The sequence below is a fragment of the Megalobrama amblycephala genome, linkage group LG21 (assembly GCF_018812025.1).
Source record: "Megalobrama amblycephala isolate DHTTF-2021 linkage group LG21, ASM1881202v1, whole genome shotgun sequence".
In the NCBI taxonomy this organism is placed as follows: Eukaryota; Metazoa; Chordata; class Actinopteri; order Cypriniformes; family Xenocyprididae; genus Megalobrama; species Megalobrama amblycephala.
In genome coordinates this window covers 25,275,277-25,293,359 of record NC_063064.1, presented here as the reverse complement: position 1 = coordinate 25,293,359, position 18,083 = coordinate 25,275,277, and the positions used below count along the sequence as shown (strand labels likewise).

At 37.9% G+C, this 18,083-nt stretch overlaps 1 protein-coding gene across 7 annotated transcripts in view; it reads right to left on the bottom strand.

Moving 5' to 3' along the window:
* The window catches only part of cntnap5l (contactin associated protein family member 5 like), a 75,812-nt gene that overhangs the window by 12,752 nt on the left and 44,977 nt on the right, over positions 1-18,083 (bottom strand). For 6 of the 7 annotated variants that reach the window (XR_007182174.1, XM_048172957.1, XM_048172959.1 and 3 more), the window contains exons 4-14: positions 13,829-13,976; positions 12,860-13,063; positions 12,135-12,319; positions 10,539-10,682; positions 7,550-7,820; positions 7,208-7,357; positions 6,414-6,585; positions 6,167-6,273; positions 4,816-4,935; positions 2,054-2,254; positions 1,029-1,185 (exon numbers count right to left, since the gene is read on the bottom strand). Coding sequence is in view for 6 of the 7 variants with exons in the window: in XM_048172957.1 (XP_048028914.1) it covers positions 1,029-1,185; positions 2,054-2,254; positions 4,816-4,935; positions 6,167-6,273; positions 6,414-6,585; positions 7,208-7,357; positions 7,550-7,820; positions 10,539-10,682; positions 12,135-12,319; positions 12,860-13,063; positions 13,829-13,976 (1,859 nt within the window). In the remaining variant the exon portion in view is untranslated. The remainder of the gene's footprint in view (positions 1-1,028; positions 1,186-2,053; positions 2,255-4,815; positions 4,936-6,166; positions 6,274-6,413; positions 6,586-7,207; positions 7,358-7,549; positions 7,821-10,538; positions 10,683-12,134; positions 12,320-12,859; positions 13,064-13,828; positions 13,977-18,083) is intronic. The other variant, XM_048172956.1, reaches the window with a different exon arrangement.

The window sequence follows — 18,083 nt, the reverse complement described above, 5'->3', positions numbered from 1 at the left end:
TAACTGAAAAAATAATGAAGGGTTTTAAAGTGTGATTCCAATACCGTATTTTAATTGAACAAAACTCTTCAATTTGATTTCTTTCATTCTATAAAAAACAACAACAATCCTATTATCTTACAAATAGGGAAAAACTGCTCAAGTCCATTAGGCTACTTTTAGACTGTTGCCGAGTGTTGATTTTTTCCCTGCAGGTTAAAGGTTTGTCATGTTGTATAAATTATATTTGACTGAAATTCTTGTATTTAAATATTTTATATTCAACAAATGACAAAACTGTACTAGATGTTAAGTTTTGTGAGAAAGAAGCACTCGTAAGAAGCCCTTGAGCTCATTTATGAAAACAAATTGTGTTTATGATCACTAATATAGAGTTGAAATTGTGTAAAATGTATAACAGTGACTGAAAAATATTTTACACTCTAAAAGCGATCTAGCGATTAGGTTGTTTTAACCCAGCAGTTGGGTTAAATGTTTGCTCAACATGCTGGGCAACTATTTTTTAAAAATTACTACATGGCTGGCTTAAAATGAACCCAAAATAGGTTGGAAATCAAAAATCACATAATTACTAGAGGCAACAATAATCAAAAGGTGAACATTTATTAATAAGCAATTATGTTTGTTTAATTATTATTAATTAAACTTATTAATAAATGTTCATTTATTAAACATATTAATAAATGTTAATTTGCAACATACTTTGGGTTCATTTTAAGCAAGCAATAAAGTCATTTTTAATCAATTGTTGCATTGCGTTGGGCAAACATTTAACAAACCGCTGGGTAAAAACACCCCAATCGTTGGGTTAAAACAATCCAATTGCTGGGTTTATCCATTTTCAACCCAACTTGGGTTGTTTTTAACTCAGCATTTTTTAGAGTGTAGGTATGGGATTGGCATATTTTGAGTTTTGATATTTGGGCTAGGGTCATTGGGCTAGTTTTGAGCTGTTTTTGATTGGCCATTGGGCTATTTTTTGTTACGCAGACCTGGCAAGTCTGATTCACTGTGAAATGAAGATTTACCAGGTGTCTTGGTCTGCATCACAGTTGCAGAAGTAATTCATGTCCCTGCAGTTGCCATCCAAGCTACAAGAACATTGCTGGACCCCAGGCAGAAATCCTCCCCAGTATGTTCGTTTCACTCCATCTCTATCCAGCCACCATGACAGAGGCGTTCCATCTGAAAATGGACAAAATGCCCCAAGGATGAAAATATTTTTGTTTTCCTGGCAGTAAATAATTATGCAAATAATGACAGCACTGTTTGGAGTCTAATGTAATTTAGTCATGCATGATGACATCTGGTCTCCTGCTCCTGCTGGTCTGTAATGGACTCTAAAGCTCCTGTCAGTCAAGTAGCCGTTATAGTAGCGCTACAATGTGCGTGACCAGACATCTGCTATCACAGCGGTGCAGAGATCTGGCCAAGAGCTTAGCCAATGACAAATGGCAATCAGATATGCAAGATGTCTAGTGCTGGAGGTTTGTTTGATCAAAGGTTGATCTTTGCTCAAAGGCTTTATTGGATCTCATTCCAACAAATCAAAATGAATCCAGAGAGTGAGCCAAGTGTTTGAGGATAAGTTAACTCCAACCCAGTAAAAAGCCTAAGCATATAAACCCCACAAAGTCGAAAGCATTAAAGGAGTGTGCAGAAAAAACATATGGAATAATTTAGCGTACCAGCTTATAATCTTTTTTTAAGGCTTTATGCATGCCTTTGCAATTCAAATGCTCTTATCACGTCCCACAACCATCCCTGCATGACAAGAATTACATTCTAACCAGTTTTTAAGTGAACATCATCATTCACCACACATCGTCGTCATGTCACACTTGAGCCCCTTTAATATCGGTGGTAATAACCTGCTGTTGTGAATCATTTAGCTGTGAGGTATGTTTTTGTTCCTTTGGAACATATTAGCCAAATTTAGAGGATTAGAATTCCTGAGGTAACATAAATCATACACTTCATAAAAAGACAACATTTCAGCAGTACAGCACACAAAACAATAAGATAAACTCAGTGAGTAGAAAGCAGAACCAACCCCAGGTGTCAAAAAGCCGAGACTTCCTGCAGCGATATATCACTTCCTGTTGGCAGTGTTCCGAGGAGGTCACGAGCGAGCGGAGATGGTATGGTGAGATGGTGTAGTTGAAGATGAGAACGAAAGGGCTGCGTGGAGTGGATCCTCGAATGTCAATGGGCCTCGTGTGATCGTGCCCCACCACAGTCCAAACTTTATCTTCTGTGCAAGAAACACACACACACACACACAAAGAAACAGGACACTTGAAAAACTAGTACAGACTGAAATCCCCATCGACTCCGATCGTGCATCAACCCTCTCAAGCCTGCACTCAATCGACCGTATGTGCTTGCGAATGAAAATGAGAGATTAACGGAGTGATGGAGTCGTATGCAAATACCTGATGAATATTAAGTAGAGAACAGAAGGTCACTCATTCAGGTGGGTGTGAAATGATGAGAGTGTGCTAGTCTACACTAGCACCTTTCCCTATGCACATTGAAATTGCTGCATGTGATGTCTAAAGGTTTGCGGCGTCTTGTAGAATTAGCATGGCTAATAGCTCCTGTAATTGAGGTCAGTTTCAAACGATTTTCTTGCCAGTGCTTGTTGGCGTCGCTTGAGAGAAAAGCTCTATTTGTATTGAGTCTCCAAATCTTTTAATGCATTCAGTGTGACAAAGCTAACTTTGCAATCTGAATAAAGCTCAATGAAAGCTAACTTTGTAAAGTAAAGCCAGCTTAGCTGTGCCAATGTGCAGCAGGTGGCCACAGCGTATGACAGCTTCCCGGTGCTTACTTTTCGCAGCTCGGCTTGCAGCTCCAATAACCTCAGAGCCAAAACCTGCTACCTATGAAACTAAGAAAAATGAAGCTATCAGTCTCAGCTAGTACACGCCGCCAGTCTCTGCAGGCAGAAATGCTTCTTGATTTTTTTCTTTCTTTACCTGCTGCTGACAAAATGGGGCTTGAATTTCCCTGCGTGATGATATAATGTATTACAGTCTTATCTCAGAGACAAATCAGCCCCAGCATCTGATGCAGCGGAGAGTAAAGTTTTAGGCCAAAAACCAAGGTCGGTGAAATTGGTGATGAAACCTGACAGGAGACGTGAGAAAACACATTGTTCCTGGTGGCAGAGGATACATCTGCCTTGTAGAGGTGGTGAACCCCCCCTTTTTTTTTTTTTTTTTCATTTTGCTATATCTTGTTATATCAGAACTGGTTATGAAGAACTCATCTCTTAGATGTCAATTTCTAAAGAAAAATATTGTAAAAATCCTACAGTAAAAAACCTGTTAATAGGTTACCTCACTCATTCTGCTATATGTGGAGACATACAGTGGAGGGAAATGTCGTGCCTCGTAGGACCACGGTGCTACATATTTAAACATAAATATAAATATATAAACAGTAGAAGTATAAAAACATAAACAAACACATAACCTACTGAAAGTAGTAAACTGTACATATACTATATATAATCTAAATCTTCATATACAACTACATATATACTTAATCTAACTTTACATATACAGTGCACAGCATAAATGAGTACACCCCCTTTTATATACACACCTAGGAGGCTTGAGGGTGAGTAAAGCTTGGGGTAATTTTCATTTGAAAGTGAACTAATCCTTAAGTAGTTTACTAATCTTTAATCTTTAAGTAGTTTGGTATATTAACATAATTTATTAAAATAGATGGTTTTTTATTTGAAAAAATGTACAGGCACCAGTATGCCATCCTTTAATATTTTCACAGTGTAAAGTTGCTAAAAAAATAGCACATATAAGGCCAGATCTACTAAACAGTGCAAATTAGTGTGAGATTGCATTCCTATAAAAAAGAAAATGGGAGTGGAAAGTTCTACATTTTTTATATTAATTAATGGTGCAAATACAAGCACATTGACTATATACCACAAACTCTAGTAAATCACATTGCGTGATTTATTTAAATTTCCTCCAATAAATTGTACGCCTGAAAGGGAAACTCCAACAAATGCATATGCAATAAGGTCAGCTGCAAAAATAACTGTTATGTTTACACCTTTCATTGATAATTTTTCACTGTGTGAATCCTAACAGTAGATTTTTAATGCCAAAAGAGGGTTTGCGCTGGCACAAGCTGTTAGTAAATCTGGCCCATAGGGCCAAATTCATTCACTTATGCGGCCCTTCTGCTCTCTGTATTCCAATACAAAAACTCGAATTTCTCACAGTTGTCACACACAGTTTCTAGCAAGAGTAATGGCTCAAATGATAATGAAATGATGGAAATGTTATAATCCATCATATATCATTGGAAATAAAACAAAACTATCAATAGCAAAAATGATTCTTAGTCATTTCCTCCACAGTCTAGGGAAAATGCGAAAACATCTAAACCACAGCAACATCATACCATCTAGATGTCTTGGTAACACTCAACAACTGCTTTGTTCGATCCATTTTAGCTGAATCAGGGATGTTTGTGTGGTGCTTGAGCAAAAAATCTGCCTCACCGGAGGCTCCCTGGGAGGAAGGTTGGCCAACCCTTATCCAACCTGCTGAACTAGACAGCCGCATGAGATGCTGAACTCACTTAATGAGATGTGTGATTTCTCCAGGCAGTCCCCCACACATGCTGAGGTCACACCTGCCCATGCACTGAATCAGGTTTGTAAATGAGAAGTGCTGAGCTTTGAGCTTCATCATTGAATAATGTTAAACATGATGAACATCAGTGTATAATACGTCTAGAAATGCAAAGCTGAGAATGCATAATTTGGTCAGTCACCTGCCATGGTGCAGTTAACTTGAGTGTGCTCTAGAGGTCCGCTCCCATCAAGGTCGATTGTAAACACACTCGACTGGCTTCCTGTTTTCCTGAAGGCCTCACAGGATCGCTCATATATTGCTGAAAATGATGAATCACAGAAATGATGGAAATAAATCTGCTGTTGTTTTTATGTTGAGTTTGATTACAGAATGCTTGCATTTACTGAGCCTGTGGGAGGTAAAATTGAGATCAAGAACATTGTTTTTTGCCTTAAAGTGTAATTATAAGAAATAACGTGTCAACTTTTGCTCATTTAGAATCATTCAGACAGAGTACTGTAATCTGCTTGGCCAAAAACAGCCGATACCTGTTATATCAGTCCCAAATAAAAACAGTGTGTCACGTGCAAACAAGTCTTCTTTTATTTATATTAAATTAACTTCCCTAACAATGACATTGTAAACAGTTCATTTAGCAAACAGAGTTAATTACTGTTTACTAGGGACCTGTTCGTCATGAAAAAGAAATCCTCTGTGCGGCAGAGTGAGCTAATTTGTTGCATGTGTTGTTTTGCTGACGGTGAATTGCGCAGCAGGACTTGTAAAAAGGAAATATGACATTTCTCAGTCTTTTAATGCAATAAGTCTAACAGATGGCATTGTCATGCCTCTGTCTCCTCCAGAGAACATGTACAGTCATGAGCGTATGATGAAACGGTGCATGTGGCAGCAGATTAGAACATATTGATCCAACAAATTTGATTACAGCAAGGAAGCGTAAAAATATATCTGGCGAAAATAATTACAACTTACTCAAAATCATAGACACAGATGCTAAAATTAAATGGATAAATTGGTGAGTGCATAGTTTCAAATCATTGTTACACTTGCAGCTGTCAAGTGATGCATTATGCATGCCATAATTAATGTTAATGATTTAAAGATAAAAGATAAGCAGCACTGGCCTAATCCAATAAGAATCATTTAAAAAATAAATACAGTTTATATGAATAATAAAAATTATGGGAAAAGTCAGACCTCTTAAACAACTTAACTGAAATTTAATACCAATTTTACTGAAGTCAAAGTTAATTTAGGCTACTTTCTTCCACTCAATGTTGGCACCTGTACATGACAATTACCTACCACTTTAAAACTTTTGAACACTTTTTGTTTGGTTATAGTTAATTTATGTTTTTTATAATTATTATTATTTTTTTTAATAATTAGTTATAATTCTGAAAATTCATCTGTAATTTCTGAAATAAACCATACATTATACAGAGTAATGTGCTGCAAAACAATGAAATTAAACTCACATATGAGTAATCAAACAGGCAATGGCTATTTTCTGGCTATGCATAACTCACAGTTGTGGCAGGTGGCTCCTGTGTATCCTGTTCCAGAACAGTCACAGTAAAACTGGTCCCATGACTGGATGCACTGACCACCGTGTTCACACAGATTGGGCAAACACCTGTTGAGATAAACACGTTCATTTGAAGTGATTATTTTTTTTGATTTTTAGTAATGGTAATAATAACCGAAATTATATAGTTGATCACATAAAAGTAGTAAGAAAACTGTGTGAGAAAGAAATCAGTGGTGAAAACTGACCTGTCCTGTATGTTGCAAACATCAAAGCTAAGCTGGCTAAAGTTGCTCAGGCTTTCCTGCTGAATCTGGAGGAAGTTGACTGGATGGTTGTTGATGAAAAGGAGACGAATACAGCCCTGAAATCCTCTGCTGGGGTTCTCACAGATGAAACTGCTCTGGAATAAAGGGCAGCCTAAAATAATGGAAAATTCCAACTTACTGCCTTTTAAATCAAAAACAACATCCATAACTAATACCAAGTTGCACAAAGACAAATCTCTGCAAAGCAGCTTACAAAATCTCAGCAGGACTGCATTGTCCCAGAAGTAAGCAAAATGAGAGATTTAGAGGTCTTAGTTAAGACATTGGAAGTTTGAGTCAGAGACTTCAATAACAGCTTTAAAGAAAACGCATTTATCCTCTACAGTAATTGAATGTGGTTAGAGCTGCATGAATGAACTAAAAAGAAAAAAACCCTCCAATAAAAAAGGAGGTTTGGGAATAACAGCTGTGCGTGTGAAATGAATGGACCCTAAGAATGCTCTCAGCTTGCCAAACCTGTATTTCATTCAGGAATATGAGGAACATTCGGTTGATGGAGGTTAGAGTTAATAAGGCAGAAGAAAATTGTTCTTTGCATTCAGGAAAATGTTTTGGGTAATAACTTCTTTTTGCCCGCAGCCATCAGGCTAGTTCAGAACTGAGCTGTGTAGATAATTTAAGACAAATAATTTATTATCCCTGAATTTGAATATAGCCAGTAACTCCTTCCAAGAATCAGGATAAACTAGCTATTTCCATTTCTAATGCTGTACCTCCAATGTAGATGGTTGTTTTTTGCACGTTCTGGTTAAGGCCAATGATTTCCATGGCGACAGGCTTCTGGTTGTTGACTGTTAAAGACACTTTCTGACCCTTGACCCCGACAACTATGGAATGCCACTGTCCATCGCTTAAATTCTGACCTGAAACAAAAACAGTACAGGCATATTTGGGAGTTAGGTGCCTCAGTCATATCCTGCCGGTATTGAGAATCGAACCCGCAAACTTCAGGTTACCAGTCTGACTCTCTAACCATCAGACCATGACTGCCCATCCGTATACAACATCTAAAAATGTATTAACAAATTAAATGCTATTGCTCCTACGCATCTTACCACCGAAAACCTGAGCAGAGTTTTGTGGCCCTCCAGAGATAGAGAGGAGCAGCCGGGCCTGGCTGAGCTGCAGAAGCAGGTTAATGGGGTCCAGATCATAAGAGAGCGGGACTGAGAACAGCAGCCCTTCCTGATTCCATGTGCGGAACTGAAGGCGTACAGAGAGACCCTCCGTAAAATAATCTGCAGGGAGCGCCATGAAGCTGCCTGTGGAACTTAGGAACGTCACAGCGACTGAGGAAGACTCAGAACAGGAGAACGTCACATTTCCCTTAGTAAGGAAGAGAGAGAAGAAGAAATTATAAAAGAAAATGAAAGAAAACACGAATATGTGGAGAGCAGAATTGAAAAGGAAAGGACAATGAAAAACAAGATGGAAACAAGAAGTATTAAAGGTTTTGAAATTTGATTCCTGGTTTTATCCAAATTTAAGACCTCTTAAAATAATTAAGATTTGCGTTGTATCATTTAAGATATTTAATATTTTTTAGGTTTCCTACTTATAACATGAGCATGAAAGCCAATTGTGCACATGAATACAGTGGTGCTATGTTTAATTTAAGTTTTGTTTTGAGAAATATAATCTGCTGAACCAATGTTATGTTGAAGTTCTTAAATCGTTTTGAAAGTGCAACCTAAATAAAGAATTTACAGTTGCTCCATTTTAATCTACAGACTGTTAACCCTTAAATGCATACCTCGGGTCTTTAGTGACCCGGGACGTCATTCACTACCCTCCTCCTCGTTCATTTTTTAAAGTTAGACATCAACCTTCTTGGTATTCCTCAATCAATTCATTATAAAGAATATAACAAGAAAAAAGTCATAAAATTATAAAAGAATGCCTATTTTTGTATTAATTTTTTGTAAAAATTGTATAGGGTCGCAAACGACCCGAGGTGTGTATGAGTGTACATATATTTTTTCTGCACAACAATAATTGAATCTTAGATGACAGAATAAGTGCAATTCACCTTTATTCCACAAGGTGGCAATGTCTGATACACAATGATGAAGTGACGACTCATTTAGACAGAAAACGAAATAATAAGAGAAACATGAAATGGCTCAGTGATTTACTGCAGAGCGAGTACTGAACGCAATCAAATATGACTGTAACTCTTACTGGATGGATCTGGTGAAGCTGTTAGCGATCGAAATATTGATTTTGAAGATGTTGAAAATAATATAGTTCTGAGAATATGTTTGAGATCGCAAATGGGCTCATATTCATGATCTCAAACATAAAACTAGCCCATTATTTGCTGAATTTACTGGGAAATGAGCTCTGACGAGGACAGTGATGATGGCATAAAACATCTGCTCAAACGGAGCCCTTTCAAGCTCCAAAAGGTAACAAAATATGATTTATTTTATTCTTCTGTAATTGTTACTCTAATATCAGAGGAGTTTTATATTATCACGACAGGTAGAGATCCTTCCGTGTTAGATATAGATCCGGGTCGATAAAGACCCGAATATGTAAGAATGATTGGCGAAACAGTCATACATTTAAGGGTTAATCAGAATAAATAATCACAATTATAATATCAAGGGAATCCTGCAGCCACAAATTATATTTTACTAAAACAGTTTATTGTATAAAAAATAGCTATAGCACTGCATGAACATCATTCAGTCGTGAAGGGCTTGACATTAACACCCGTGTAACAGTGATGTGTCACTCCTACAAGCCACTTGGCGGGTTGAATTTTATATAATATATGCATTTTTCGGTTGTAGTCTTTTAAAATGGGACCGAAATAATAAACTAAGTGCAATATAGTGCTGTCAAAATTATATCAGTACATATCGACACTGAAATATCGGAATACCAATATTCAGATAATCTGAATAATCTGAATTCCAATACTCATTTTCCGCAGAATAGATATACAATACCGACAGTGAGTTGACAGACAAACATGTCTCCCCTCACTCATTCCTTTCATTTGCTCCAGATGAATATGGTTGGCATAACAGGGTTTGAATTTCGCATGGAATTGCGCGTATTGCCCATAATTTTACTCATTCCTGCAGATTTTGTGCTCACACTCAAAGTGCGTGCACATAAAGCTGCCTCTCAGTACTAAATTGAGATATTTTTTGCTGCTTATCGTGCTTAAATAGTCAAATACACACAAAATAATGTAAAAATGCTGGCATTGGTGAGTATTCACAGAAACACAGTCAGTTATGTTTAAGTGAACATAAACAATTGAGAAAGAGCATGTGTAACAGTATAATGGATCCATGCGTCAGGTCTTAAAGTAACAGCAGCCTAATATACCTGCTGCGAAATTATGAGATAATATTAAAAATATCTAAATGGTGGTTTTTCCCCCCTATGGTATCCATGTCCAAACTGTGGCCAGTAACTTTGGAAAACCTCTAGCCACAATGGCTGGTGAGCAAAAATGTTTATGTTAAGCCCTGCAGTGAAGTCTTGGACTTTATTGCAATAAGCGGGTAAGATCTTTGTCTTAAAACGCCTCTGACAAGAGGGTGGGTAAGAAAAATGAAGATCAGTGCTCTTCTTTTCCTGTCTGTGATAAGTGTATTAGACCACCCGGAGAGAGCGAGAGAGAAATGGACAAGAGGAGAGACTTCACAGCCTCTTAATTAGGGAAAGAGAGCTCTTTTATGGTGCGATGCACACAACTTCACACAATTGCAGAAGCACACTTTAGAAGCACACGCATTGCTACTGTAATTTACCAAGTGACACCGTTGAAAATTGTATTGGATATAAATGCCTGTTGTGTGAATAAAGTTATTTAAATGACACAATACAAAAATAAATCAACAAAGCTATGCTTTTGAAGTCTCACTTCACCTTGTGAATAGCATGTTTTCAACTCACATCCTTCAGAAAGAGTGGGATTTGATGGTTTTCAAACTCACTAAAGTGTCATTGATTCTTACAATATAGGCATGCTGAAAAATGGTATTTACAGTTAGACTAGCACTTGTAAAAGTTCAAACTTACCACGGTATAGATCTGTGGCTTCCGTCTCTTTGCCATGTCGATGACATTGACACCATTGTAGTTGAGGTTCTCTATGCAGCCATGGAAATTTTCATGGAGAAACGTTCCAGGCTTGCCAGGCAAAGGGATTCCTCCAAAACTGAGCTTGAATAAGGACAGACAAACACATAGAAACACACACACATACACACAAGCACACAAAACAACCACATATCCCAGAGATCAGTAACAATACTGTTTGCATAGCAGAGAATAATTCTGAGGGCAAGTTTATATACCTTTTTATAGGCATTTTATATACCAGATTTTAATATAAACAATACGTTGCAACTATTTTGTTTTGCAGAAACATGTCTTTAGTTGGGCTTTGTTAGTGGTGTATCAGCACTTTTGCTTGTTTTTTTGAGTGCTGAACTTTGATAGTAATGGTACAAAGTATCAAATAGGCACTCAATGAGAAAATTATATACTTTTCTTCTCTTGTCAACATTGGAAGCTCTTTAAAAAAAAAACAAAGAAAAGAAAAATAGAGAGAAAAGGAAAGTGGTAAATATTTTAGCTGTTTGTAACGAGGTTAATCTATAATAAATGGTATCAATTTTCATTCAGTATTGAACCCATTAATCATTTAAGTGAGAATGAGTAAAAATACAAAAAAAGGGTGGGGGGGTGCTCTCATGTTTGAAATAATCACTTATACACACAAAAGAATAAATGGAGGGATGGAAGACAGGGTGGAGGCTGAAGAAAAAAATGACAGAAAAATGTGTAACAAAAATAAAGGTGAATGTAAATTAGAAAAACACTTAGGTCTGATAGCAATCCAAGCCTCTACACTACCCAACACAGTGATCCAAGCCTTTACTTTTGACCGGTAGTGTATTTTAAAGGGTCTATGTGTGTGTGTTTATTTGGTTTACATCTATATCCGTGCTGAGATTTCTGAAATCATTGACTTTGTTCTCTGTGGTACTTTGTTTCAGGCTTTCATAAGTTTGCAGTGACAGTGATTGAATAAAATATTTTGAAACATGGTTTCAGATAACAAGGGAGTGGGATATCTTTATGCATGTCACAGAAATAGATCTTATTCTTTTCTTCTTTTTGTTTTGTTTTGTTATAACAAGAATTTACTTTTAAATATTTTTTTTTTTCTGTCAGTGTCCGCTGTGTATTAGAGATGATCCTCACTGCAGAACATGGGATCCAGGGGTGAGGTTGGATCCAGATCCAACTCCTCCCACTTTACATATGAGGAGCATCTCGCTGCAACCTGCGGTGGACAAACAACCCAGCCCACATCCAAGTGTGACATCATAAGCCAGGCCAATGCCACCCTGCAGCTGATTCTTAAGATTTTATTAGTCATGTCAGTCATAGTACTGATTGCCTACACCAAACACTGATCCCTAAACCTACCCGTCTCCACCCCCTGGATCTGGATCCAACCTCACTGCATGGATCTCCTGTACTGCAGTGTGGAGCTACTGGTGTATTGGGGATAGCCTTTAGTCATATTTTCAGTGTTGTCTAAACAAATATAATTTACTGAATGAAAATAATTCAGATTTATAATAATTTACACTCAGATCTCACCTCATAGTCTATCTCTAGTGTGTCCTCTTGTCCTTGACTGCGGAAGTGTTGCGTGTGTCCATCCACGGTGAAGTTGACATGTTTGTTAAAGCGCTCAATCTGAACAGAGTGCCAGTGGTGGTCATCCAGCAGGCTTCCTAACGTGACAGAAGATGAGCGACCACTAGACTGGGGCTTGGCATCATCTGTGCAGAGACAGCAGAAGAGAGACTAGGAACATAGACTTAGGAACCTAAAGGTCTGCTCACACTTGTAGTTCGGCTCTCTTGGTTCTTTTGATCTGAACCAAAAAAGAAAATTAAGCATTTAGTCCTTGTTCATGTAGTGCTCACACTGTCATTTTTAATACCGAGCGTATGACATATATTTTGCGATGGACCTTATCAAACATCCAAAACAAGACTGTGTGCTGGGCTAAATGAGCTTGAGTAATTGCACCAGAGTTCGTTTTAATTGAACCAAACCTGCCAAGTGTGAACACACCCTTAAAGCAAAGAATTTAGCTGGCTCATCCATCCATCCATCCATGTTACTTCTCAGGTACTTTTCTCTTATTTCACTCTCTGATCCATCAAGAGCCACATGAGTGAGAATAAAAGGATAGAAGGTCATTTTGAATAATACAGGATGAGATTCTTCAGCAATTTCATATTCCTTTGGGGGAAAAAATTCCACTCCTTTCTTATTCTTGCTTATCTTTTGTTCTGCCCTTTTCTTCCTCTCACCCAAATTGAGATGCAAAATGAGTTTTCCTCTCTGAAGCTCCAGAGTGAGGAAATCTCCTCTCTGTCCCTCTCCGTGAACCAGAACACCTTCTGCCTGATGGCTCCGGAATCTCAGGGATATCACGTCTTTCACTGTGCTGGTGGACTTCTGGTTGAACCGGTAGAGTAAGGCACTGCGACCGTCGAAGTCAGCTACGTCTGACTCTGAGGAAAACAGCAAAAGGAGATCAAAGAGAATGTGAGAAGACCCTCAGCTCTCTGAACTTTCTCTGACCTTCCAAGATCTGTCCGCTCTTGTACTTCCTGTTGATTTGAAAATGAAGCTGAGTTGAATGTTTGAATGCAGCTGACTTCTTCAGATCTGAAGTATGGTATAAAATATGCAAAAACAAACTAATGCAAGTGTGTGTGTGTGTGTGTGTGTGTGTATGTGTCAAGTTTCACCTACACTGTGGGAAGGATATCAAAGTACCTTCATTAAAAACGCTTTGACCATGAAATCAAAATAGACAATTCTTAGTTTTTCTGGAATATTTATTATACATTATACATTTATCTCTGCACGTCATTTTTTTTTTTTTAACTAAGGGTGGGACAACCTGTTACTCACATGAGATTGCATCAATAGCAAACCACAAACATCCAACAATCCAATTGATTCCCAATAGACAAAATCAAGTCCCATCCTACAATTCTTCTTATTTGAGAAGCCGTTTTACTTGGATATACATCACAATAGGGAAAGAAAAGACTATCGCAACTTCCATTTCATACCGACTTTGCTAGGAGAAGGGCTAAATAAACATACTACATAATGGCTCAATGAAATATAAACATGCAGAAAGGTTTGTGTGACAGTTAGTTTTAGAGGTATGATGGAAAATATCATTAGTTTAGTTTAAAAAAAAAAATCAATGGAAAATCTCTACCATGATTTCTACAGATCAGTTCATGTAAGGTATCACTCACTGTATGTGCAGCCATAGACCTCTAGCCGTAGACCCATTCCTCCTCTGGGGCTTCCCTCAAGGGGCAGAAGACGCATATATCGAGTTCTGATTGAGTGAGGGAGTTTGTGTTGGACCACTGTGTCTGTGTCACTGTTTCCTGTAAATGTCTGTAAAAATACACATAGGTACACACATATACTGTGATATTTGTCAGACATTAGATTTTTTTAATGTTTTTGAAATTACTGCAGTTCCTCATGCTCACTAAGGTTGCATTTATTTGATTAAATACACAGTAAAGCTGCAATATTGTGAAATATTATTATAATTATATATATATTATTAATATTAATATATATTATTATATATTATAATATATAATTGTTATATATTATTAATATTATTTTAATATATTTTTAAAATGTAATTTATTCCTATGATGGCAAAGCTGAATTTTCAGCAGCCTTTACTCCAGTCTTACTGACCCGAAAGTTCTGAATGGTTAGGGGCTTTCACACCGAATAGTTTAGGAACTCAGTTATAGGAACTAGCCACTAGGATAGTTCCCCAGGAACTAATTTCTGCCCCGGGCCATGTTCCTGGTTGTATTCGCACCGGGATTAGGAACTGTGAAGCAGCCGACAGCGGCGTCTTTAAGTGTGGCATTTACAAACGCTAAAAACCGGAGGATGGAAGATGCCGTGATCGGAGCTGTGTTTGTTGTTTGTTGTGGGTTTCGTAACACAGATGGAATGTAAACACAGAATGTACGCAACTGAAAGAGCAGAAATTGGAGCTAAGAGACTAAATCTCTTATGACAACTTTCAGTATCAAGGTGGAGAAAAGAACACAACCCTGTTTTCCTTGTTCGTGAAGTTGCATGTTTACACGGCTTTTTAAAAATGCTGGGTGCCAGTGTTTTACATATGTTTGACCAATCAATGTATACTCACATCACTGATAGTTCCTACAGTGCTTGTTTAGACCCTACTCTGAAGTAGGAGCTAATTTATTTCCCCAAAAAGGAGTTCCTGGAACTAAAATTGTTCCTTGTTCCTGCGGTGCGAACACTGCAAAATCTGGGTACTTCAGCCAATAGTTCTAGGAACTGTGAAAAGGTTCCTTCAGAGCAAAAGCCCCTGTTGTGTACCTATTTATATGTTTTTGTAAGCTGATGCTAATTTCCCTGCATATAAGACTTGGTTTGGTGCTGGTCTGTCTTGTAGACCACAGCTAAACAAAAAGCTGAATGTTTGTCAAACAGCAGAATAAAATAAAGGCTTAGTGACTGTTTATTAAAGGCTCTTCAACAAAACAACTTCCATGCTAAACAGGCCCTGCAGACACCATTTAGCATACAATGCTTTGTATGATGCAAACATTATATTAGCACAAATGATCCTTTTTGAGTTTGGTTCTTTGCTCCCCAGCGATGATGAAATGAGACTAAATGATTTTCTGATGAGTTCTGACCTTCTTGGTCTTTCAGCTGTGTGCTGATTCATCTCTGCTGGGCTGTTTTGTTTTGTCATTTTTATTAAAGGATCCTTGAAAATAAATCACTCCCTGAGCTTGCATGGGGGAAGTTGCCAAATGATTTTTGGAAGATGGTGGCTGGTCTGTTTGTCTTTCACCAAGCTAACGTATGTCGACAGCATACAAACTGGAATAAACTCATTTCTTGTCTACATCATTAAAGTTAATGAAAGATCTTGGGTGTGATGAAACAATGAGAAAATATGAGCAAACTTACAGAATGAGAAAGATCTCCTTTTTTCCCGTAGGAGAGAGTGACTGGAATGTTTGTTCATTGCCAAGTGAATTTTAAGCCCTAACACACTGTGAGCATGAATAAACCTCTGACTAATGGTTGACAAGCTTCCAGCATGACTGAAGTGTGGTGTAAATTAGTGGGATATTTCACCTAGTCATGACTGACATGACTAGGTGAAAGGAGTCAGGGTAGAAGTATATATATATATATATATATATATATATATATATATATATATATATATATATATATATATATATACACATACATACACACTGATCATGCATAACATTATGACCACTTTCCTAATATTGTGTTGATACCCCTATTGCTGCCAAAACAGCCCTGACCCATCGAGGCATGGATTCCACTAGACGTGCTGTGGTTTCTGGCACCAAGATGTTAGCAGAAGATCCTTTAAGTCCTGTAAGTTGTTAGGTGGGGTCTCCATGGATTGGACTTGTTTGTTCAGCACATCCCACAGATGCTCGATTGGATTGAGATCTGGGGAATTTGGAGGACAAGTCAACACCTCAAACTCATTGTTGTGCTCCTCAAACCATTCCTGAACTATTTTTGCTTTGTGGCAGGGCGCATTATCCTGCTGAAAGAGGCCACAGCCATGCAGGAATACCGTTTCCATGAAAGGGTGTACATGGTCTGCAACAATGCATAGGTAGGTGGTACGTGTCAAAGTAACATCCACATGGATGGCAGGACCCAAGTTTTCCCAGCAGAACATTGCCCAAAGCATCACACTGCCTCTGCCGGCTTGCCTTCCCATAGTGCATCCAGGTGCCATGTGTTCCCCAGGTAAGTGATGCACACGCACCCGGCTATCCACGTGATGTAAAAGGAAACGTGATTCATCAGACCAGGCCACCTTCTTTCATTGCTCCGTGGTCCAGTTCTGATGCTCACTGTTGGTGCTTTCGGCGGTGGACAGGGGTCAGCATGGGCACCATGACTGGTTTGCGGCTATGCAGCCCCATACGCAACAAACTGCGATGCACTGTGTATTCTGACATCTTTCTATCAGAACCAGCATTAACTTTTTAAGCAATTTAAGCTACAGTACAGTAGCTCATCTGTTGGATCGGACCACACGGGCCAGCCTTCACTCCACACGTTCATCAATGAGCCTTGGCCGCCCATGACCCTGTTGCCGGTTCACCACTGTTCCTTCCTTGGACCACTTTTGATAGATACTGACCACTGCAGACTGGGAACACCCCACAAGAGCTGCAGTTTTGGAGATGCTCTGACCCAGTCGTCTAGCCATTACAATTTGGCAGTTGTCAAACTCGCTCAAATCCTTACGCTTGCCCATTTTTCCTGCTTTTAACACAACAACTTTGAGGACAAAATGTTCACTTGCTGCCTAATATATCCCAGCCACTAACATGTGCCATCTTTCACATTTATTTTTTTTAATGCTTAATTAGAAGCATGATTTTAATCTCTTTGTGGACTGATGTTTTGAAGCTGCTGAACTTGATATTAATAATTCATTTAGTGAGAAATGTCACAGACGCAAAGAAAATGGAGAGGAAATGAAAAATAAACTTGGATGATGAAATGTAACAGTGCAACCATTCTCAGAATTATTACAGGCAGCAATCAGAATATAAACATGTTCTCCTCAACAAATGAGAGAATTATTAGAATTCTGGTTAGTTTCTTTAAACCTTGCAGTGAAATGTATTTGTATGATTTTTTTTTTTTATTTTAAGAGGAAAGCGTTAAAATGTCGCCTTTTCAGAATAGCCGAAAATCTCTGGAAAAGCCAGTCCTGTACCCCCTTACTTACTTTAATATAAATTTTCATAGTGTGTTGGTTTAATATAGACAGTCTCACACGACAGACCTGCTTTACTGTATACAAATTGGTTTAAGATATTTTCAGATATTTCCGCTATTACTTCCATAGTAAGTTCATAATTTGACAATGCTCCATGTATGATTTATTCAGAGAAAAAGGGAATAATTCAATGCTTTTTGAACTTTCCCCAACATCCCAGTGGACGATGACAGGAAAACTTAATTTACAAGTGATTCACCTTCTTAATCCAAGGATGAAGGCCTAGGTGTTTAATCCTTGTACTGAACAATAGGCTTAGCTTGTGTGTTCATTCAGCATAGGCAAAGAGAAAGGAAGTAAGAGAGAGACAGAGACAGGTACAATAGCTTTTCAAAGACTTTCATTAGTGAGATACACAAAGCAGAGAGGACTAAGCAACACACTGTAAATATCACTAATTGAAACTTAAATGAAATTCTTAAGCCTTGAATTAAGCTATTTAAAAGATGATGGTACTTTGTTTAACAAGAAAACAAAATGTCTGCATACTCAACTATGAAGTTTTTTTTTTCATATAAAATAAAATGAAAGTTTATATTCCTCAGGCCTTGTGTTATAGGAAGTACAAAAAAACCCTCAAATGAACATTCTAAATTTGTATTACACAAGCTGCTCCACAAATTTTTCTCAATCTATCA